The sequence below is a fragment of the Budorcas taxicolor genome, chromosome 4 (genome assembly GCF_023091745.1).
Source record: "Budorcas taxicolor isolate Tak-1 chromosome 4, Takin1.1, whole genome shotgun sequence".
Classification (NCBI taxonomy): domain Eukaryota; kingdom Metazoa; phylum Chordata; class Mammalia; order Artiodactyla; family Bovidae; genus Budorcas; species Budorcas taxicolor.
In genome coordinates this window covers 45,437,014-45,461,076 of record NC_068913.1, presented here as the reverse complement: position 1 = coordinate 45,461,076, position 24,063 = coordinate 45,437,014, and the positions used below count along the sequence as shown (strand labels likewise).

The 24,063-nt window shown below is 36.6% G+C and overlaps 1 protein-coding gene across 1 annotated transcript in view; it reads left to right on the top strand.

The window, feature by feature from the left end:
- Positions 1-12,732, top strand: part of RSBN1L (round spermatid basic protein 1 like) — a 61,054-nt gene extending 48,322 nt beyond the window's left edge. Inside the window, exons 5-8 of the mRNA XM_052639077.1 lie at positions 184-326; positions 6,546-6,713; positions 11,903-12,011; positions 12,091-12,732. Of these exons, the coding sequence (XP_052495037.1) occupies positions 184-326; positions 6,546-6,713; positions 11,903-12,011; positions 12,091-12,732 (1,062 nt within the window). The remainder of the gene's footprint in view (positions 1-183; positions 327-6,545; positions 6,714-11,902; positions 12,012-12,090) is intronic.
- Positions 12,733-24,063: the final 11,331 nt, after the last annotated feature.

Here is a 24,063-nt window from a genome sequence, read left to right as displayed (position 1 = left end):
TCTTGATGTATCTGAAATAGAATATTTTGAAGGCAAACTTATGAATATATAGAAATATATTTAAAACAGGTACCTAATTCAGATGTATATATGAAATTTTGTGAAGGACACAGTAGTCTTTAATGTATATTTGAAGATTCGTTTTAAAAAATAATCGATTTCTGTGTCATTATTTGCCTCTAGTGTACACTGCCCTGGGGGACACTATCTAGTTTAAAATTAGAGAGTCGGAAAGATAGTGATGACGGTCCCATCATGTGGGTGCGCCCGGGAGAACAGATGATCCCTGTGGCTGACATGCCAAAGTCACCTTTCAAAAGGAAAAGGTATGTTGTATATAAATGTTTATTGCTGGGAATGAGTGTTTGTACATTGGTATGTATGCATTTGTTGAAAGTTGGAGGAAGAAAGTAGGGAAAGTTTAGAGCATAATTGAAATGTAAATTCAAAAATGGTTATCCATGCTGATATAATTTCTTATAAATATCAAATAAAATCAAACATGAACAATGCAGGCAAATGACATGTTGTAACCACAGATGGGGAAAAAATGTGATTCACAACAGGGACATTATAAACTGTATTGGAATAAATTGAATAAATATTCAGAAACAAATTTAAATAATATTTTAAGAAAACTAAAACATCTATGGAGAATATAAAAAAAGATCTAAGCGGATGTTTAGATCTGCACTCTGGATTGAATACAAGTGGTAGTCCATTAGAATTTTAGGGTTCATTTGTGCTCACACTTCCAGCACTGGATAAAATAATTTTAAAATTCGTATGGAATAACAAAGTCAGCAAATAGTCTAGACAGCTGTGAAAGAGAAGATACATGTGAGGGGGGACCTCATCTTACTCAACATTAAAAATTACCATAAAGGTCAAAAGATCACTGGAATAGGATAGAGTACACAAATAGATCAAAGTATAATGGGAACTTAAACATAAGATAAATGGGAAGAAGAAGATTATTCAATGAATAATGCTGGCATAATTGGAAGTCCATTTGAAGGGAAACAAAGCCATAACCCCAGTGTTATATAAGAAGTAAGGGACTTGAACATAATAAGTAAAAAAAGAATAAAAATATCAGAATAAAATACTTAAGCTTAAGAGAGACCTTCCTTAAACAAAGATGCAAGAATATAATGGTGATACTATTGTGAGAAAAAAGACATCAAAACAACAAAGCTCTAAACTGGATATTAGTAATGTGACAGACTAAAGTTAATATACAAAGAGCATTTCTAAATGAGAAGAAAAATGTGGAAAAAAAAAAAACACCAATAGATTAATAGGCCCTAGGTAGTCAATAGTATATTCAGTTCGGTTCAGTCGCCCAGTCACGTCTGACTCTTTGGGACCCCGTGAATCGCAGCACACCAGGCCTCCCTGTCCATCACCAACCTCTGGATTTCATTCAAACTCATGTCCATCGAGTCGGTGATGCCACTCAGCCACCTCATCCTCTGTCGTCCCCTTCTCCTCCTGCCCTCAATCTTTCCCAGCATCAGGGTCTTTTCAAATGAGTCAGCTCTTCGCATGAGGTGGCCAAAGTACTGGAGTTTCAGCTTCCACATCAATCCTTCCAATGAACACCCAGGACTGATCTCCTTTAGGATGGACTGGTTGGATCTCCTTGCAGTCCAAGCGACTCTCAAGAGTCTTCTCCAACACCACAGTTCAAAAGCATCACTTCTTCAGCGCTCAGCTTTCTTCAGTCTGACTGTCACATCCATACATGACCACTGGAAAAACCATAGCCTTGACTAGATGGACATGTGTTGGCAAAGTAGTGTCTCTGCTTTTGAAGATGCTATCTAGGTTGGTCATAACTTTCCTTCCAAGGAGTAAGCGTCTTTTAATTTCATGGCTGCAATCACCATCTGCAGTGATTTTGGAGCCCCAAAAAATAAAGTGTGCCACTGTTTCCACTGTTTCCCCATCTATTTCCCATGAAGTGATGGGACTGGATGCCATGATCTTCATTTTCTGAATGTTGAGCTTTAAGCCAACTTTTTCACTCTCCTCTTTCACTTTCATCAAGGGGCTTTTTAGTTCCTCTTCACTTTCTGCCATAAGGGTGGTGTCATCTGCATATCTGAGGTTATTGATATTTCTCCCGGCAATCTTGATTCCAGCTTGTGCTTCTTCCAGCCCAGCGTTTCTCATGGTGTACTCTGCATATAAGCAGGGTGACAATATACAGCCTTGACATACTCCTTTTCCTATTTGGAACCAGTCTGTTGTTCCATGTCCAGTTCTAACTGTTGCTTCCTGACCTGCATATAGGTTTCTCAAGAGGCAGGTCAGGTGGTCAGGTATTCCCATCTCTTTCAGAATTTTCTACAGTTTATTGTGAGCCGCAGAGTCAAAGGCTTTGGCATAGTCAGTAAAGCAGAAATAGATGTTTTTCTGGAACTCTCTTGCTTTTTCCATGATCCAGCGGATGCTGGCAATTTGATCTCTGGTTCCTCTGCCTTTTCTAAAACCAGCTTGAGCATCTGGGAGTTCACGGTTCATGTATTACTGAAGCCTGGCTTGGAGAATTTTGAGTGTACATTTACTAGCGTGTGAGATGAGTGCAATTGTGCAGTAGTTTGAGCATTCTTTGGCATTGCCTTTCTTTGGGATTGGAATGAAAACTGACCTTTTCCAGTCCTGTGGCCACTGCTGAGTTTTTCCAAATTTGCTAACATATTGAGTGCAGCACTTACACAGCATCATCTTCCAAGATTTGAAATAGCTCAACTGGAATTCCATCACGTCCACTAGCTTTGTTCATAGTGATGCTTTCTAAGGCCCACTTGACTTCACATTCCAGGATGTCTGGCTCTAGGTGAGTGATCATACCATTGTGATTATCTGGGTCGTGAAGCTGTTTTTTGTACAGTTCTTCTCTGTATTCTTGCCACTTCTTAATATCTTCTGCTTCTGTTAGGTCCATACCATTTCTGTCCTTTATTGTGCCCATCTTTGCATGAAATATTCCCTTGGTGTCTCTGATTTTCTTGAAGAGATGTTTAGTCTTTCCCATTCTGTTGTTTTCCTCTATTTCTTTGCATTGATCCCAGAGGAAGGCTTTCTTATCTCTCCTTGCTATTCTTTGGAAGTCTGCATTCAAATGGGTATGTCTTTCCTTTTCTCCTTTGCTTTTCACTTCCCTTATTTTCATAGCTATTTGTAAGGCCTCCCCAGACAGCCATTTTGCTTTTTTGCATTTCTTTTCCATGGGGATGGTCTTGATACCTGTGTCCTGTACAATGTCACGAACCTCATTCCATAGTTCATCAGGCACTCTTGTCTATCAGATCTAGTCCCTTAAATCTATTTCTCACTTCCACTGTATAATCATAAGGGATTTGATTTAGGTCATACCTGAATGGTCTAGTGGTTTTCCCTACTTTCTTCAATTTAAGTCTGAATTTGGCAATAAGGGGTTCATGATCTGAACCACAGTCAGCTCCCAGTCTTGTTTTTGCTGACTGTATAGAGCTTCTCCATCTTTGGCTGCAAAGAATATAATCAAGCTGATTTCAGTGTTGACCATCTGATGATGTCCACGTGTAGAGTCTTCTCTTGTGTTGTTGGATGAGGGTGTTCACCGTGACCAGTTGCATTTTCTTGGCAAAACTCTGTTAGCCTTTGCACTGCTTCATTCTGTACTCCAAGGCCAAATCTACCTTTTACTCCAGGTGTTTCTTGACTGCTTTTGCATTCCAGTCCCCTATAATGAAAAGGACATTTTTGGGGGGTGTTAGTTCTAAAACGTCTTGTAGGTCTTCATAGAACTGTTCAACTTCAGCTTCTTCAGTGTTACTAGTTGGGGTATAGGCTTGGATTACCGTAATATTGAATGGTTTGCCTTGGAAATGAACAGAGATCATTCTGTCGTTTTTGAGATTGCATCCAAGTACTGCATTTTGGACTCTTTTGTTGACCATGTTGGCTACTCCATTTCTTCTAAGGAATTCCTGCCCACCTTAGTGGATATAATGGTCATCTGAGTTATATTCACTCATTCCAGTCCATTTTAGTTTGCTGATCCTAGAATGTTGACGTTCACTCTTGCCATCTCCTGTTTGACCACTTCCAATTTGCCTTGATTCATGGACCTAACATTGCAGGTTCCTATGCAATATTGCTCTTTACAGCATTGGACCTTTCTTCTATCACCAGGCACATCCACAGCTGGGTATTGTTTTTGCTTTGGCTCCATCCCTTCATTCTTTCTGGAGTTATTTCTCCAATTGTATATTAAAGTAAAGTGAAGTCGCTCAGTCGTGTCCGACTCTTTGCGACCCCATGGACTGTAGCCTACCAGGCTTCTCTGTCCATGGGATTTTCTAGGCAAGAGTACTGGAGTGGGTTGCCGTTTCCTTCTCCAGGGGATTTTCCCGACCCAGGGATTGAAACCAGGTCTCCCGCATTGCAAGCAGATGCTTTACCCTCTGAGCCATCAGGGAAGTCATATATAATTGTATATTAAATGTATGTTAAAAGAATTATGGGATATTATTTTTACCCATTACATTGGCAGAAAGTATTAATAGAGAAATTATATTACAGAGTGGTAGGTATGTGAGGAAACAGGGTCATATATATTATTGGTCTATGGGTGAGCTTCTGTAATCATTTTTTTTTAATCATTTTTTAAAAGTCATCTAAAATAGCTCATAAAGCTTAACGCGCACACACACACAGTCTCTCTCTCTTTGAACTACAATCTGTACTTTTGGGAATCTGTCCCCAAGAATAAAAGCACTAAAGGTAAATATATAAGAATGTTAGTTGCACCATTTACAATAGTGAGATTGAGTATAAAATGATCTCATTGTCCATTATTAGAATGGTTGAATTCATTTTGGTATATTCCTATGAAAGAATAGGGCTTCCCTGGTGGCTCAGCTTGTAAAACATCTGCTTGCAATGAGGGAGACCTGGCTTCGATTCCTGGGTTGGGAAGATTCCCGTGGAGAAGGGAACAGCTACCCACTCTGGTATTCTGGCCTGGAGAATTCCATGGACTGTATATAGTCCATGGGGTTGCAAAGAATCGGACACAGCTGAGTCACTCTCACTTTCACTTACAGAAGAATGCAATAAAATAGTTAATTTCATAGTATGAATTTTGTCTGTTGAGCTGAAAGAATATCCGATGAAAAGAGCTAAATGTAGAGTATATGCTAAGTATGATTCTATTGTGAAAAGAAATAAAAAACACGTAGAAAAGTGTAGGAAAATGTACTTTAGGTTAACATTGTTGGGAATGGAGTAGGTGCTCCTGGGGGGAGGTAATATCTTTTTTTTTACATATGTAAAGATGGTCTCTCTTTATTATTAAAAAAAAAAAATAGGGAAAAATGGTGATAGAGTGGAATGTAGGTTACATGAGAGCATGGACAATGTTGTGCTTGTTACTAATGTCTCTTGCACCTAAACAGAATGCCTGGTGGTTGATAAATAAATTTTTGTTGAATGAAATTTTTACAAGTTCATTTTTAAGTTGGGAGTAAATGGTAAACTTGGTATGTATCTTAATGATTAACTTAAATTTATCAATCATTTAGAGAATACAAAAGCCTCTCCCCAGAACAATGCAGATGTACAGACTGTTACATGTAATTTAAGGGAGTTCACCAGCCCCTTGAGGAACTCAAGGATTAAAATCCATGGTATATATGGTCATTTCCCATCACGTTATAGTCTTACCAACTAATGAGAACATTGTCCTAGGCACTGTGCCAAATGCTTTTTTTTGCAAATGCTTTTAATAAGTCTCAATTCATTAGAATGCGGTATAATGAGACCAGACTTGCTTGTTTGTAAACCTGTTAGCTTTTCACAGAAAGCAACATCATCGTCTAGCTTTCTGATATCTGTAAAACATTAATCACAAACAGGAAAAAAGGATATTAAAGCATTGCATATGTGTCTGTGTGTCTCTGTGAATGTTTGTATAAAACTTTTAAGACAAGAGTGTGCAAAGAGCAGTGAAGCAGTAGAGATTGAGGGTGGGAAATAAAGAGGACCAAAAGGAAGAGTGACCCTAGGGGATAGACTAGGATGAGATAAGAAAATAATGGGGGCAATCCTGATTTGTCTGTGTAAGCAAAAGAAAAATCATACAGGGTGATAAATAAGATGATGACTCCCAAAGTAAATTCTTCTCACCCTGTTCCCCTTCTGCAGCAAAATTTGAGAGGGTTTCTGCTGTGAGTGAGGCTAGGTGGTAAGCAGTTTCTGTATACGTATGGATTCTAGAAGGTGAGTGGTGGAGGAGAGGGCCAGTGGGAGATACCTGTCCTCTACAGTGGAGCTAAAGTGTTTTTTTTTCCCTCCTACTTACGGTAAACTGTGTGTGTTTTATGGAAGCACTTATTGCCAAGTGTTTTCTTGCTGTTTATATTTTGGTATTTCTCCCATAAGAATGTAAACTCCCCCAAGAAGAAGGAATGTGTCTTATTCACTGCTGTCTTGTTGACTTAAGTCTACCTCTGTCTCTTTATCTACATATATGTAATTTTTTTTTAAAACAGAACTACCAATGAAATAAAAAACCTGCAGTACCTACCTCGAACTAGTGAGCCCCGTGAAATGCTCTTTGAAGATAGAACAAGAGCTCATGCAGATCATATAGGACAAGGTTTTGAACGACAGACTACAGCTGCTGTTGGAGTGTTGAAGGCTGTGCACTGCGGAGAGTGGTATATGTTAACTACTGCTATTTAATGGCTTCTAAGCTTTTTCTTGGGAAGTTTTTCAGTAATTCTTCCTAATGTGGGGGAAAAGGTTTAATTTTCCTGGATTTGGATATTGTTTTTGTGTAATTGCACTGAAGATTTTCAACTGATAGAATCTAGATTCTGTCTTTTGGATTTGACTGAAATAGTTTGATTTTCTACGTGACTGGAGTTGAAAACAGTTGTCTTACAAACAGTAATGGAAAACCCAAGATTCACTTGGTGCTTACTGTATGCCCATTTACAAATGTTCAGTTAATTTTCTCTGCTTTTTGGCTCATAGTTTTTACACAAGGAGACTAAGGACTCAGGACTATCAAATAGTATCATAGTCATATAGCTAGTAAGTGGTAGAGCTCAGGCTGATTTCAGAACTGACTCCAGCTTCTTGTGTTTTTTCTTTATACTGTTTTAACTTGCTGTCTTTTTAAGGTTTGGTATCTGTTAAGTGTTTGTTTACCTTAGTATATTAGTATTTTTCCAGCTTTGCTTGCAAGTTTCACTAAATTTTTTGATGGATTAGAAAAAATGGATAATTTTTTTAAGGAAAATGGATAATATACTTAAGGTGGTTGTCTCATACATTAAGAGAATTTCCATTTACTAAATTGATAAAACCTGTAGAGCAAAGCTGTATTTATACTGTAAGGTAACTTTGGTCAGTTAGGTTTTGTTTTCAAATTGGGTATCGTTTGGGTATGAACCTTAAGTTGAAATATGTTATTTTGCTTATTAAAGCAGTTGAATTAAATACTTAGCATATAAGAAAGTTTTCTAAGTAAAAAGAAACTTTAATTCTGAAAATAGATAATGTCAATATGTTGTATAGATTTCTAAGATGTTTTGAATAATATGGCCTGTATTTTCTACATGAGGAAATTGTATTTTCAAGAGTAGTGAATACAAAATTGACCCTGTGTTCAAAAGAGAAAATTTAAAGTAATGTGTTATAAATTAACACTGAATGGGGAAGCCAATGTAAACTGACTTTGTTCCTTAACATAAATGAAGGAAGCTTTATCAATTTCAGATATACAAAGTAGCTAGTACCAAGCTAACCCTATGAGTTCTTTAGGAAAATGATGTTAATAATTTATTAGTTTATGATTCAATAATAATAATTTATAATTGTGTTTAAGTTAAATGGTAATATCTGTGGTGATTCCCATACAGTTTCAAAGCTCTTACTATAATCTGGTTTAAAATGCTAATTTTGTCAAAGAGTAAAGGCAGATTTGTCTGTGGAAATCATTACAACAAACCCATTTCAAATTAATGGGATTTTTCTTGAATGTTTGGTAAAAAGATTTAAGAGTGGCATCAAAATTTATTAGAGTGAAATCTGATTTATAGATAGTACTCAATAAAGTTAGCCACATATTTATATATTTCTTCAGAGATAAATATTCTTGCTTCTTGCCCTTAACTTTATTTAAATCTCTTTCAAGTTTAATTATTGTTTTTGTTTGCTTTTTCTCCACTTTATATGTGATTTGATGTTGGAGGTTGTTTCCTGTCCTTCACAGGTCCATCATAGTTCACTGTAGTTACTGAATTAAAAAGTACTTGAAGCTAGCAATTTCACAGTGAAAAAGACTATTGTCAAATTACAAATATATTAGGGGCCAGACTTAAGAATATTCTTGAGATAGATTTTGGAATGAGATGTTGCTCGTTATGAGTTTTCTCACTTTTGTAAAATACAGTTTACTTTATCTACCAGTGCTGCTTTGATCTCTTAGTATTATACTAAAGATGGTAAGAAAATAATTTGGTTGATACTTTTAAGATGGTTTCATGGCTCTGATGCAAACATGGTTTATGATCGCTTTACTGTTGATTCTTGCTGTTAACCTAAGCTATACTAAGGAAATTGGAGCACTGTCTTAGTGTTCTTATCTTAGCATTTTGAGTTCTCCTTCTTTTTCTCAAGGAGACATTATTTTATCTTAGAGCCTGGCTTAAAATGAATTTGAGATAAAAACTTAAATTGATTTAGACTATAAAGAGATCTTTGGAGAAGGAAATGGTAACCCACTCCAGTATTCTTGCTTGGAAAATCCCATGGATGGAGAAGCCTGGTAGGCTACAGTCCATGGGGTCGCAAAGAGTTGGACACGACTTAGCAACTTCACTTTCACAAAGAGATCTTAAACTAGATAGACTTGTGAAGTGTTGGTCAATTTTATATCACTTTTTAGTATTAGGAAGACAGAATTCACATAGATTTATAAATTTAAGGTTGCCTCTTTGAATTCAGTTTTTTGAAAAATCAACTAATGGAATATAATTTATATTCAATAATACAAAACTTGTTATAAGTATACAGTTAGATGTGTTTTGACTAATATATACAGCCATGTTAACCACTACCAGAACTAAAATATAGACCATTTTGTTTTTCTTGTATCCCTTGACAGTTAATCTCTCCCCATTCTTACTCTAACTCAAGACATCTATTAACCTATTTTCTGTCTTTATAGGTTAGCATTGCCTAGTCTAGAATCTCATGTAAATAGAATCATATATTGTCTGACTTCTTTCACTCAGCATGATGGTTTTTAGATTTATCTAAAATCTAAAATTTAGCGTTAGGTGTCTTAGTAGTTCATTCCTTCTTGTTGCTGAGTGGTATATCATTGTATGGATATATCAGAATTGATTTATCCATTCACCTGATGATAGACATTTGAATTGTTTCCAGTTTGGGGTTTTTATGAATAAAGCTCTTATGAACATTTCCTTATAAGACTTTGTGTGCACATATAATTTCATTTCAGTAAATACATAGACATGGAATTACAGGGTCTTAGAATAAGGTAAAATAATTGTGTGTAGAGATAATTCTAAGTCTATAAAAGAAGTACTAGAATTTACTAAGTTACAAGACAATATTAGAAAGTTAGTTGTATATAACTATATTTTAGCAGTAAATACTTTGAAACATTTTGAAAATGAAAGAAAAAATAATGCCAGCTTATAGTAAAATAAAAATTATAAAATACTTAATTTTTTAAAATAAGATTGACTTACACTAAAAACAATAAAACACCAATGAGAAAAATAAGATTTATAGAAATGTTAGAGATATACCTTGTTGATGGATTGAAAGACTCCATATTATATGTCAGTTCATTCTTTTTGCCCACTTTTCTTTCTTACCTTTTTTAGTGTTTTCATTATACCTCCACTGACTTCCCAGGTGGTACAGTGGTAAAGAATCCACCTGCCAAGGCAGGACACACACATGGGTTCCATCCCTGGGTTGAGAAGATCCCATGGAGTAGGAAATGGCAACCTGCTCCAGTATTCTTGCCTGGAAAATTCCATGGACAGAGGAACCTTGTGGGCTTCAGTCCATGAAGCTGCAAACAGCTGGACACAACTGAACATGCACTGTTATACCTCCACTATTTGTTTAGTAGTGGTTGCCCTAAAGTTATCATAGTGTATCTTTCTATGTAATGTGTAAGAATTTTCAACAGTGTACTGCCATCTTTCCATGCCCCCATTTATGGCCTCTGTGCTAATTATTATTATACATTTTGCTCTCTATATTCTATAACATGACCCCCTCCCCCATATGTTGCTTACTTTGGCATTAAGGATATATTTCTGAAAATATTTTAAAATAAGAATAAAATAACTTTCATATTTACTGTTACTTGCATTCTACATTCCTTTGAATAGATCTGCATTTTCATTGAAATATCGTTTCCCTTCAGCCTGAAGAAGTTCGTTACCATTCTTTGTTGTGCAGTCTTCTGGTGACAGATTCTCTTAAGTTTTTGTCTGAAAATGATTTTATCTCAGACTTTTTTAAGGATATTTTTTGGGGTGTAGAATTCTAGATTTACCTTTTATTTCAAATACTTTAAAGATAGTCAGCTTTCTTCTGGTTTGCATTGTCTCTGATGTAGCCTGCAATCATTCTTACACTCTTTCCCTGTATATTAATATGATGCATAAGTTTTAGATATTCTCTTTATCACTAGTTTCTTAAATCGGTTATGATTTGCCTCAGTATGATTGGGGGGGTGGTATTTATTTTGCTTGGAATTTTATTCCAGAATCCATTTTGAGCATCTTTTATAAACATGTATGTGTATATTCTTAATTAACTGAAGAGTTTGGGGGTTTTTAGAAGTATAATTAAAGATACTATTAACCTCTGCAAGTAGAATGGTAACAGTTTATTTTATAAGCACTTTCCTAATAAATGTCTCTTAATTTTTTAAAAGAGTTATTTAGGGATTTACTGTATCATTGCAGTTATATACGTTTAGATTGAAAGAATGTATTCCCTTCCTCTCCATATTTACCTCTGACTTCTGTGTTGTGTTTTTAATTTCATACTTAATTTGTTGAAGTACTGACCTTAACTATAAACACTTAGGTTTTTGATTTGCGTAATTTAACCAAGTCAAGTCAATTTAATTTTTTAAAACATCATTACATATAGCCATAATAAAATGAGATGAGCCTGCTCCTGGAAATCCCCGCCTCTTTCCAAGAGTCCTCATGACATGTCTTCCTTCTACTCCTTAAAATTTCCTTTGTTCTTCTCCCTTCCTTGATCAGTGAATAGTTTCTGCTCTGCTATTGCCTATATATTATAGAAATAATAAAATGAGTTGTTTTTATCCATATTTAGGTTAAATCTCATAGTGTTATGCTTTGTTTAAGTATGTAAAGTGGTGTTCTAATTACAATTTATTTCTAAGATAATACTTTGATTTTTGACCATAAACTAGTTTTGCTTTGAATTAGTATATATATATGCGTGTGTATATATATATATATGGACACACACACACGGCTGCACTGAGTCTTAGTTGCAGCGAGCAGGATCTTTTGGATCATGCGGGATCTTCCTCTCAGCACAGAGGCTCTCTAGTTGTGGGGCACGGGCTCAGTAGTTGTGGCACACAGGCTCCAGAGTGTGTGGGCTCAGTAGGTGTGGTACCCAGGCTTAATTGCCCCATGGCATGCGGGATCCTGACTGTGAATGGAACTCAGGCCTCCTGCATTGCCAGGTGGATTCTTCTTAAGCAGTGGGCCACCACGGAAGTTCCTTTTGCTTTGAATTTAATAAGGACTTAGCTGAGTGAAACATTAATGGCAGACTCTTCATTATCTCTTGTTCTTTTTAGGCCTGATCAACCCCGAATAACCAAAGATGTAATTTGTTTTCATGCTGAAGATTTCTTAGAAGTAGTTCAACGAATGCAGTTAGATTTACATGAACCTCCACTGTCCCAGGTATATTTAAAACTATTATTATCCTCAATTTAATTTTTATTGTAGAAGAGACTTACTGGTATTTTGTGTTTTGTTTTAGTGTGTCCAATGGGTTGATGATGCAAAACTTAATCAACTGAGGAGGGAAGGCATTCGCTATGCCAGGATTCAGCTGTATGATAATGACATTTATTTTATTCCAAGGAATGTTGTTCATCAGTTCAAGACAGTTTCAGCCGTATGCAGTTTAGCATGGCATGTTCGGCTCAAGTTGTATCATTCAGAGGAGGACACTGCTGAGAATACAGTTACTCATGAAACAGGCACATCAGCAGATTCCACATCATCAGTTCTTGGACCTCACACTGACAGCACAATTTGTGCTGTAAGCAAAACCTCCTTGGATTCTATTTTTTCAGACAAACTTCATTCTAAATATGAATTACAGCAGATTAAACATGAACCTGTTCCATCTGTAAGAATCAAGGAAGAACCTGTGAATGTTTATATTCCTGAAAAGACTGGAGCACCGAATAATATGGATAGCAAGAATGTTAAAGCAAAATTGGATCATGTTCAATTTACAGAATTTAAGGTTGAAGTGGACTCTAAATTTGAAAATAGCAACAAAGATTTAAAGGAAGAATTGTGTCCTGGAAGTCTCCTAAGTCTAGTTGATACAAGGCAACATAGTTCAACACATTCAAATCAAGAGAGAAAAGATGATGACATTTTGTGTTAAATTTGTACATACCATTAAAAATTTTTTTTTCTTAAACTTAATAGTGTAAAAAGATTCGAAAGTAAGCCAAGGACTTGCTCCCAAGTCTGTTACAAAATCTAGTGTAAGTAGCTTTGTAACATTCCTCAGTGCCTGTCCATAACTGTGAAGCAGCAAAGCACTTAGGGCCAGATGCACTGTAGACACTGCAGGTTTAAACAAAAGCAGTCTTTAAAAAAATCATTTGAGTTGGAGTTGTAGGTTTTAGAATAGAGCTGACATTACCATATATATATATATATATATATTTTGTAATATGAGCCAGAATTCTTTTTTGACAAGGCTTTTCCATAGAGTTTATTTATACCAATTTTTTTTTCATTTTAAATGTGTCAGCACTGTAGTGTAAATAGCTTTTAAAAAATCTTTTTAGTGTGATTTATACTGAAATGTGAGACACTTAATAAAGGTTCATAACAATAAATATGTTTTCTGTTGGGTCTGCCAGGAAAAAAAAAAAACCTATTCATTTACATCATTTATTTCATCTGTTATGTTTCTGCTGGTATATCAAGTGCTAATGGAATGCAAGTGTATGTATTCAAATCTAGTTAATATTTAAGTTTCCCACACTGTGCAAGCATTTTTAAAACCAAGATTCAGTTATGAAAGTACATTTATGTGTGTGTGTATGTATGGGAATATATATATGTTATCATATTTTGCATAACTTCTTAAATTGCTGAATGAGTATGTGAAACTTCCTATACTCCCTGGAATATATTTTAAAATATTTCAATGTCAAGAAAGCAGTTTAGGTAATAGAAAAATGTTATAAGTTGGGAGAAAAAAGGTATTTTAGTGGTATCTAACCTTCTAACTAATGAAGTTATGTGGCCAGATTATATAGTCCTATTAACGTGAATTTTCTTTGTAGTGTGTGGAATAAGAAGTTGAGAAAATTTTCTAATTAATCAGCACCTATACTGTATCTAATAGTAGCTGGGAAAAAAATGTTCAGTTACAGAAAGTTTAATTGTGTGCAGTTAAAATATTTTATTACATATTTCTTGAGGAACAGGAGAAAAAGATGGCAAATATAGCATATTAAAATAAGAGCAGTGACTTCACTGCCATATACAGAAGTATAATTAACAAAATTTGTTACCTGATCAGTAAACAACTTAGTTTTTTTTTTTCTTTGTATAGAAGCTCTGGAAAGTAAAACTGGCATAGGAAACAAGATTGCCAGTGCCTCACCAAATATGATTAAAACAAATCTCTTCAATGATGGACTTTAGCACTGTTTCAAATTGCTTTCATTGTAATAAAAGTCAAGCAAATGTCTATTGTTTGCTTTGATGTTAAGAACTCTGCATTTGCAATTTATTTTCTTCTGTTTGAATTTGATATTTTTCTGGGCTCATGCTTTGGTGGATTACTTTCAGCTGGAGTTCTTTGTGCTGCTGCCTTTTGAGCTTGTGTAGCTATTCCCATTCCGTGGCTTCTACTCTGGCCCATAAAGCTGCTTATCTCTATGATTAGGGAGAAGCCACTTAAAGGCATTTCACTAGAAATAATAAACTGTAGCAATGGTGTCATTTCTGACCTCCAATTTAAAAGGGCAGGCAAATATACAGAAATATCAGTGGTTTGTAAGAAATCAATCTATTTGCAGCATATGAATTTTCATGGAGTAAGGAAAGTATAAATCATCAAAATGTAAATAGGGTTTTTGTTTATAACTTTCTTGTTTCTCACTACCTTTGTCTTTAATTTTAAGCTAAATTTATGTATTTACACCTACTTTGGGGAGAGACAGAAGTTTCTAATAAACCAGTATTGAAAATTGAGAGAGAATGTGATTTAAGTGTTTAGGTTTTTCAAGTAAAGGGTGGCATATTTAACAAGGTTTGCTTTAGCTCCAGTTTTCCAGTGTCACACACATAGATGCATGAGACCATAAAATGTCTTTAGGATATCCCTCCAAAATATATGAGCCTTAAACTTTTAAAGACATATCTAAAACAACCAGAGTGGTTACTTTTTAAGTGTAGTTTCCTATTTAACCTATTGTCAAACTTCTCCATATTTTGAAAATTTAATTGTTTTGTCAAATGCATACATCCCCGTAGAGGTGAAACCAGTCAGTGAACCCAGATTTTCAAGATTCAGCCTTTGCTGAGTCATGCTTATCTTCCTGTCTTACAAATTATAATTTTAAAATTCTCTCCAGACGTAAACTGAGAGCTTATTGGCTCCATTTGCTACATACAAATAATTCTTATTTCAAACTTTAATATTGGTATTAAAGTTTTCCTAGCTAGTCCACTCCAGTTCTTTATCGGAACAAAACTTTTCTGCTATTATTTCCAATTTCTTGGACCAGAACATAAAGAACATAAGATAGTTTCTATATGAACTTACACTATATGGAATAAATGTTATTATGTAAATTATTAAATTGCTATACAGACCTTTACAAAAAAAAAGCAAAACTAAGGTACCTCAGTGGTGTCTGCTACAGAGATTTTTTTTTTTCTTTTTAATTATTTTTGGTCATATCCTTTTTGGTAAGTAATATATATTCCATACTCAGGTTAGCTATGAAAAGAATTAAGCATTTGTGATACTTGGTTGAAAACTTTTACTAAAGCCATATTTATTATCTTCTTTGTCGCTACAGCTATTGACCTTAAAGGTTAGGTTGATCTAGCACAGCACTGTGTGTGTGTGTGGTTGTGTGTGCGTGCGTGCGTGCCTGTGTTATAAAGTTATTGGAAATACTGTTTTGTTTCCACATATATTCATTTTTGTATCCATTCTGTAACTGTGGGAAGGGGTGGTCATGAAGGTAGGAAGTATTTTATTTCTTGGGTTAAGTATTCAAGGTTATTTCATTGGTGTTCCTGAATGTAAACAGGTTTTTCCTGAATATTTATGGCAGGTAAGATCATCTTTGTAAATAATAGATTAGCACTCTTCTGGTATATTTGGATTATTTTTGGGGGTAACTTCATTGTCATGTAAAGCAAATATCCGTTTATTCTGCATTAGCAAAGGTGCAGGATTTATTTTTGAAGTTGGAGAGGAATCTTCCTTGTCTTCCACCTTTCAATAAATACTAAAATTGATAATTGTAATATTTTAAATGTTTTGTAATTATTTTCTTATATTTGACATTTTATTTTCATCTTAACCATATTTGAAAGTTCTTGTTTATGTTCAACAGAAACTATAAGATCTTGAAAGTGATTCCAATCTGAAAACTGTTTTTTCTCTTTAAAAACTATGAAAAGTTGACTTCTGTCAACAGAGAAAAGAATAGTAAAGCTCACTTTAAAAAAGGTTGCTAAACTAGGAAGGTATGGGTGCTGGGGTGTAATGGTAAATTGCCTCTCTTCCCTGTAGATATGACTGTTTTTATCTTAAGGCGGAAAGGACAAAAGTGCCATTGTTTTCAAAATACTTTTAGCCTGGTAAAGTGTTACTTGATGGGTTTTATATGTAGCTCATTCTTTATCTTCTTTCCTCTTGTTTAACTACTGTTGATATGTAAACAAAATTTTACTGGTTTTAGAATGTGCTATGAAAGAGTTATATTAGAATATGCATAGAAAGAGTTATGTTTGGTAAGATTTGGCTCTGACAGTATACCTCAAATAAGAACGGGGGACAACTCTGCTCCTGCTAAGTCGCTTCAGTCCTGTCCGACTCTGTGCGACCCCAGAGATGGCAGCCCATCAGGCTTCTCTGTCCCTGGAATTCTCCAGGCAAGAACACTGGAGTGGGTTGCCATTTCCTTCTCCAATGCATTAAAGTGAAAAGTGAAAGTGAAGTCGCTCAGTCGTGTCCGACTCTTCCAGACCCCATGGACTGCAGCCTACCAGGCTCCTCTGTCCATGGGATTTTCCAGGCAAGAGTACTGGAGTGGGCTGCCATTGCCTTCTCCGAGGAGGACAACTCAGGAGAGTTATAAAATCCTATCTCTGTCTTGGCTTTTTTGTTCAGCTCTTCCTGTAACCCACTGCATACTGCAGATGGGAATGAGTTTTTTAGAATGTTAAGCACAAGGAACCTAAAAGCAGTGATGTCTCCTTTTTTAAGTTTACAGATGTTGTATATCATCTCTCTACTGGGAGAACAGGGAAAGGAAGGGGAATACATCTTGCTAAAAATTTTACATTTATCTTCCCTTCAGGACTTCAGACCCAAACAAGGAATGTGAATAACCTGAGAACAAAATGTAGGAAAGTGAATTATGTTAACTAGAAATTAAAAGTAGAATTTGTACTACTTGTATGCTCTATTACTATTCTCTACCTTCTAAGAACTGTACTATTAAAATATGAAACTCTGGATCTTCAACACATTTTGAGATTTAGATTCTATGCATTTGTTTTTAAAATGTTAATTAAAAAATATTTTTATGTTTATTTGGCTCCTCCAGCTTTTAGTTGCAATCAGTCTTCATTGCAGGGCATGCAGGATCGTTTAGCTGTGGCATGGACGATTTTTTTTTTTTCTTAGTTGCAGACTGTGAACTCTTAGTTGCAGCATGTTGGATCTAGTTCCCTGACCAGGGATCAAACCTGGGGCCCCTGCATTGGGAATGTGGGCTGTTAGTCACTGGACCACCGTCAGTTCAGTTCAGTTCAGTTGCTCAGTCGTGTCCGACTCTCTGCGACCCCATGAATTGCAGCATGCCAGGCCTCCCTGTCCATCACCATCTCCCGGAGTTAACTCAGACTCACGTCCATCGAGTCCGTGATGCCATCCAGCCATCTCATCCTCGGTCGTCCCCTTCTCCTCCTGCCCCCAGTCAACTCTTCGCATGAGGTGGTCAAAGTACTGGAGCTTCAGCTTTAGCATCATTCCTTCCAAAGAAATCCCAGGGTTGATCTCCTTCAGAATGGACTGGTTGGATCTCCTTGCAGTCCAAGGGACTCTCGAGTCTTCTCCAACACCACAGTTCAAATGCATCAATTCTTCGGCGCTCAGCCTTCTTCACAGTTCAACTCTCACATCCATACATGACCACAGGAAAAACCATACATGGGAGTCCCTAAAATGTTAAATCTTTACACTTTCCTATAAAGTTCATTGCTGCTGTACTGCTGAATACTACTAAGTGTGCAGACTCAGAGGCAAGTCAATATACTTGCAAATATTTTACGTTAACAGTGTTTTAAAATTTTTAGACAGTTCAATCCCCACTCTGCCAAGTTTCTTCGGTTGAAATTTTTTTTTAAACATTTATTTATTGGACTACATCGGTCTTTGTTGTGGTGCTTGGGTTCAGTAGTCGTGGTGCACAGGCTTAGTTGCCTCAAGGCATGTGGGATCTTAGTTACCTGATCAGGGACCTAACCGGCGTCCTCTGCATTGCGAGGCAGATTCTTAACCACTGGAATGACAGGGAAATCCCGAAATTTTGTTTTTTAACTGAATTAGATTTTTATGTGAAAAATCTCAAGTCTGTCTGTTGCAAGCGAAGTGACACAAAGACAAACACACGAGACACACAAGAGACAGACAATACACCACTCCGGCCGGAGGAAAAAACCTGCAAAACTAATTGCGGTTTATTTTTATAAAGCCCCCTAGGCAGAATTCCAGACTGCATGAATAAGCCTTTTCAGTACAGTGCAGGTGCATACGTGTTATTGTACAGCAAGGGGAGTGAAATCCCTGTCTACTGCAGTCTGTCCAGAGCCCCTTTTTTTCTTATCACAAGAAGGAAATGTTCCCTCGTTTGCAAGGGACCATTAAACTCAAGGCTGTGTCCAGACTCCTTGGCAAAACGCCTCGTTTGCAAGCACGTTCAGCCTGGGCAGAGAGACCCGTTTGCAGGCATATCTCCACTACCCTATTGTGGCTGCATTAACCCTTCATCTCCCCCTTTTTTATTTGCTTTTATAAATTGTAGCATGGTCTGGGTCTTTTCTGCTTCGCACTTTAGTTGTTTTCCTTTTTGCCATCGCCGGAAGACTAGAAAAGCAACACAACATAGAAGTAATATAAACAGTGTTCTCAAAGGTAGTCCCAATTAGTGAGGATACATGCCCTAATGGATTTAAGTTATTCATTCCCTCTTGAAGACTCAGCAAATCAGACCCCGTAATGTCAGGTAAAGTCCTGCTAAAAGTAGACAAAATTTGTCGTTCCAGGTCCATAATCTCCGTAGTGAGATTTTGATGCCCAGTCAAGGATCGTTTTACTTTATCCCACTTTTCACTCATGTTAAATGGTACAGGTGTTATACAAAACTGAGAAGAATTCCAATCACATTTCAACACACTTCATGTAGATAAAACAGCCAATTGATCTCCAAGCCAGGAAATGGTGTGTTGAAGATTGAGCACGTCGGTAGCAAGTTGTGCATCCAAATCTCGCTGTTGTTGCCATAACAAATGAGAGTCTTTATGTCAGTCCCGAATAAAATCAGCTGTTTGAATTTCTTGGTGTAATGCAAGTCCTGCCACTGCCGCTGTTGCAGTTACTGATGCGACTGCTAGAGTCGAAGCAGTGACCACACCAAGCATACGTTGAGATCGGTGTAGCAAAGTCTGTATAGCGGTTATTAGATGAGAAACAGCAAAAGAATCTGAGCACCGCCGAGTCAGATTTATAGGTAACCATACTTCTGTCCGAGCCTTAATAATTACTAACGAGACATTGGAGTTATAGGCTCGTCTTTCAAATTTTTTCCACCAAGACTGATTTACACATTGAGTTAATTATAATAATCACATGACACAGACCCCACAGTATCATTTCAGGTCCAATTTCCATATAACAATGCAAAAGGATATTTTACACATGCCATTGCGGAATAAGATTTATTAACATGTAAATTAACATGGAATGGACCCAAAGAGTCACCACTATCCAAAGTATAGTTTCCTGACCATATAGTGAGATTATCAGAAACTGCCATAGTTTCCAAATATCTCTTTGAATGTGCGGATATCCTTGCAATTGTAATTGAGGAGGGACAAGAGCAAATTGCTGCCATTTAACTGTTTCATTACCATTGCCCATCAAAGTGCTATTTGCACGATGCCACCTAAGAGATTTATTTGACCATTTTTCTAAGAATTGCCCATGATCTGGACTCCAATCTACAATGATGGCCCCAGAATAATTTATGACTTTAAAGGGTCGATGACCTTGGCAACATTCCCACTCCAAAGATTCTAGAGAAGGAACAAAAAAGTTAACAGGACATAGTGACATGTGTTTTCCATTATGAATGTCTATCGGTTTTGTCGAGGTGTTAAATCCCCTGGTGGAAACAAGCACAGTAATAGTAGCAAAATGGTAATTATTATATTTTACCCCCCATGTATTGTAAGAATGATGAGAATGTTCCTTGGTGGACAGACAAAAGGGGTGTCCCCCTATACATAAAGGAATACCTTCCACTGCAATGGTCAAGTTACTAATATATTGTCGTTTATGATGAGATAGTTGTTCTATTCCCCCGCAAGCTGGCAGGGGAAAGAAGGCAGTCTCATTAGTACATACCTGCACTTCTGGTTCCCCCCAGGAAACTGCTCTTACTAATGGGGGATTAGGTACATATGCCCAATATGTATGATTACTTGCCAATACACCGATTACCTGACATGTCACCACCGCCATCATGGCAAGCAAAAGATTGGTAGGATTTAGAGGATGCCCCACCTTCATTCACGTCTTCTCTGCTTCCTGGGTCAACCTCTTCATTTGACCCCACGCAGGAGGTGTTGCTTCCCTTGTATGGAAAGTAAAGCTTCTCTGCATAGTAAGCTCTTCGAATTTTTGAACAAAGGGATCAGCCATTGTTGATTTTGATCAATCTTGCTGGGGTCCAAAACCTATAATTATTAACAGAAATGAAAGTATACCCTCGTCCCAAATATATTAATGATGCTGGGATCCAACCTTTCTCTTTATACCAAATATGCATATTCAAGATCTTATCCTCTTCTTTCCCTTGAAAATGCAGCTCTGCTGCTGATAGATTTTCCTTGCTCCAAACATTCAAAAAATTTAGGGTAAGTAAGTTTTTATTCAGAATGTCTTTAGGTTTCATAAATCTCTCTTGTTCCCCCTTTTTTATTTTTTTAAGATATTTATGCAAGGTATGATTAGCTCTTTTAATGATAGCTTGTCTTTGACTACTATAAGGACTACCAAAAGTATGAGTTATATGGTATTGAGATAAAAAGTGAGCTAATTTTGTGGATTGGTAGGCAGGTGCATTATCAGTTTTTAATTTAATTGGTAATCCCATAACTGCAAAACAAGATAACAAATGAGTAATAACAGCATCAGCCTTTTTAGAATGTAATGCAGTGGCCCATTGAAAATGTGTGCAAGTATCTATAGTATGATGCACCCATTTTTGTTGTCTGAAAGAAGAAAATGTAAATTACATCCATTTGCCATATCTGATTTGCTTGTTGTCTTTTCCTGTTGACACCTGGTGGGGTAAATGGCAAAGCAAAGGGTGTACATATGGAACAAGAACGAACAATATTTTGAGCTTGTTTTTGAGTAATAGCATGAGAGTTTTGTAACCCTTTGGAGTTGGTATGCTATAAGAAATGTTTTTGTTTTGTTGTTTTTATAGGATAAAGTAAGGCATCAATTGTAGCATTTTTGAATGATAAGGGTCCAGGAAGGGCAGAATGTGCATGGATGTGAGTAAAGAAAATTAACTCTGAGTGTTGCAAGAGCAATTGTTGTACTTGGTAAAACAATTTATCAATAGCTGTTTTAAGGGTCAGTGGAAGGGAGACATGGGGAAGCTGTAGGCAAGAGAGAACAGCATATCGAGAATCTGAAACAATGTTAATAGGAAGTTGGGGAAAATCTTGCAAAACTAAATAGATAGCCCACAATTTAGCGGGCTGTACAGAAGAAAATGAGTGGGGGAGAACCTTGGAACTTTTCGGGGTCTAATATCCAGCAGTATTTTTATTTGCATCTGTAAAAATAGTGGGTCTCTTAACTGGAACATCTGAAATTGGGGAATGAGATATCATAGTGTTAGTCTGGAGAAAATCAATCAATTTAGATGATGGATAATGATTAGAAAATGAACCAGGATATGAAGCAAGAGAAATTTGCCAGTTTTTATTAAATTGTAAACATCGAGATATTTGAGCAGTTGCTAACTAACAATCTGGTGTGGTTCACATCCTGACAATTGTAAAATACGACGGCGACCTTTTTGTATAAGGAAGGCTAATTTATCTATATATGTAGTCAATTTTTTGGAAAAACTGTTAGGTAAGAAAACCCATTTTATTAATCCTTTTTTTTTGAGCAATTACACCAGATGGAGAATAAGGGGTATGAGATATTATAAACGAAATAGGTTGAGACGCATGTAAGTAAGTCAAAAAGCCGCCATTTAGTCGTTGCTCGACAAATTGAAGTTTTTGTAAAGCCAATGGGGTTAAGGTCCAGGGGCTATCCAGAGCTGTATCTCTTTTTAAAGTAGAAAACAAATGTTTTAATTGATAAGTAGGAATCTCAAGTACCGGGCGTAGCCAATTAATATCTCTCAATAACTTTTGAAAATCATTTAAGGTTTTGAGATGGTCTCTTTTAATTTGTAATTTTTGGGGCCTTATTTTATGTTGTTCCAATATTGTCTCTAAATACAAAATAGGAAAGTCTTTTTGAATTTTTTTGGGGGCTATTTGCAAGTTGTATAGTCTTAAAGCCTCCTGTATTTTTAAAAAGAATTTATCACGTTTAGCAATATTAGGAGCTGCTAATAGGAGATCATCCATATAATGATATAGAATATAATTGGGGTATTTTTGACGGAGGGATTGTAAAGAGCGAGCTACGAATTTTTGGCATAAGGTAGGACTATTTGTCATTTTTTGTGGTAAGTGTCTATTGATAACGCTTAACAGGCTGAGCATGGTTAAGAACAGGAACTGTAAAAGCAAATTTATCTCTATCTTGCAATTGTAGGGGAATGGTAAAAAAACAGTCTTTAAGATCTAGCACCATTAAGGACCAATTTTGAGGAATAAGAGCTGTAGAGGGGAGTCTCAATTGTAATGCTCCCATAGGTTTAATACATTTATTAACTTTTTGTAAATCAGTTAACATTCTCCATTTTTTAGATTTCTTTTTTATAACAAAAACAGGAGAATTTCAGGGGGAGGTAGAGGGCTCTATATGACCAAGTTGGAGTTGTTTTTGTACTAATTGTTTTAACGCCTCGAGCTTTATTTGTGGTAATGGCCACTGCTCACCCATTTTGGAGTATTAGTTAACCATTTTAATGGGAGTGCTCGAGGAATTTGAGCAGTGGCTACTAGTTTTTTGATGGAATGGTTACAGAAGCTCCCAAAGGAGAGAGATCTCTTTCCCATATATTAATAGGTATGTTTACAATATAAAAGGTAACAAACATTGATCTTCCATTATGGAACTGGCATTGCAAGGGATGGGTACTCTTCTAGACATCTGCAATGGAGCCTAGTCTTGTCAGCATTAGAGGTTTGTTTTTTTTTTAAATCTTGGGGCCATTGTTGAGAAGAAATGACTGAAACATCCGCCCCTGTGTCTACTAGTCCCTCAAAGTTGTTTCCTTGTATAATCAAGGAGAGAACAGGGCGAGAATCTTTGATAAGCATTTTTTAAAATATATGTCGCCCAGTACTTTTAAATCCTCCTGTTTATTAGGAAGAGCCAAAAAGGGGTGATAAGGTAGAAGTATTTGAGCAATATGCTCCCCAGCTAACAATGAAAGCGTGGTAGAAGTAGAGACCATAATTAAAATTTTCCCAACATAGTCAGAGTCTATTACCCCAGGAATTATTACCCCAGGTAAGACCGCTCAAAGCCATGTTGCTACGGCCTAATATCAAGCCAAAAGTGCCTTTAGGCAGTGGTCTAAATACATTTGTTTTTAATTTGTAAATGCCTCCCCCTGGTGACAAAAGAACATTCTCAGCTAGTGGCAAATCAGCAGCAGCACTCCCTGAAGTAGCAGACCATAAGTCCGAAATCATCATCTGAGGTCCTTTTAATGGGGCATCGACTCGTAACGGTTGCTGGGAGGGAACAGGGTTGGGGCAGGTGGGATGGCAGGAGGGCAGAGAGGAGAAGCCCCCGGTGTTGTTTCTGGGCCCCAAGGACTTAGGCCTGCAGGATAGTTTTCTGGTATCGGGTTGCCCATTTTGTCTGTTTTAGATCTGCATTTATTAGTCCAATGAAGCCCCTTCCGGCACCGACGGCAAGGTCCAGGAGTCGTCTTATTTTTTTCAGCAAGAGATCTGTCTTTAGGAATTGTACCTTGATTAGCTTTTAATTTTTGACACTCTCTTTTCATAT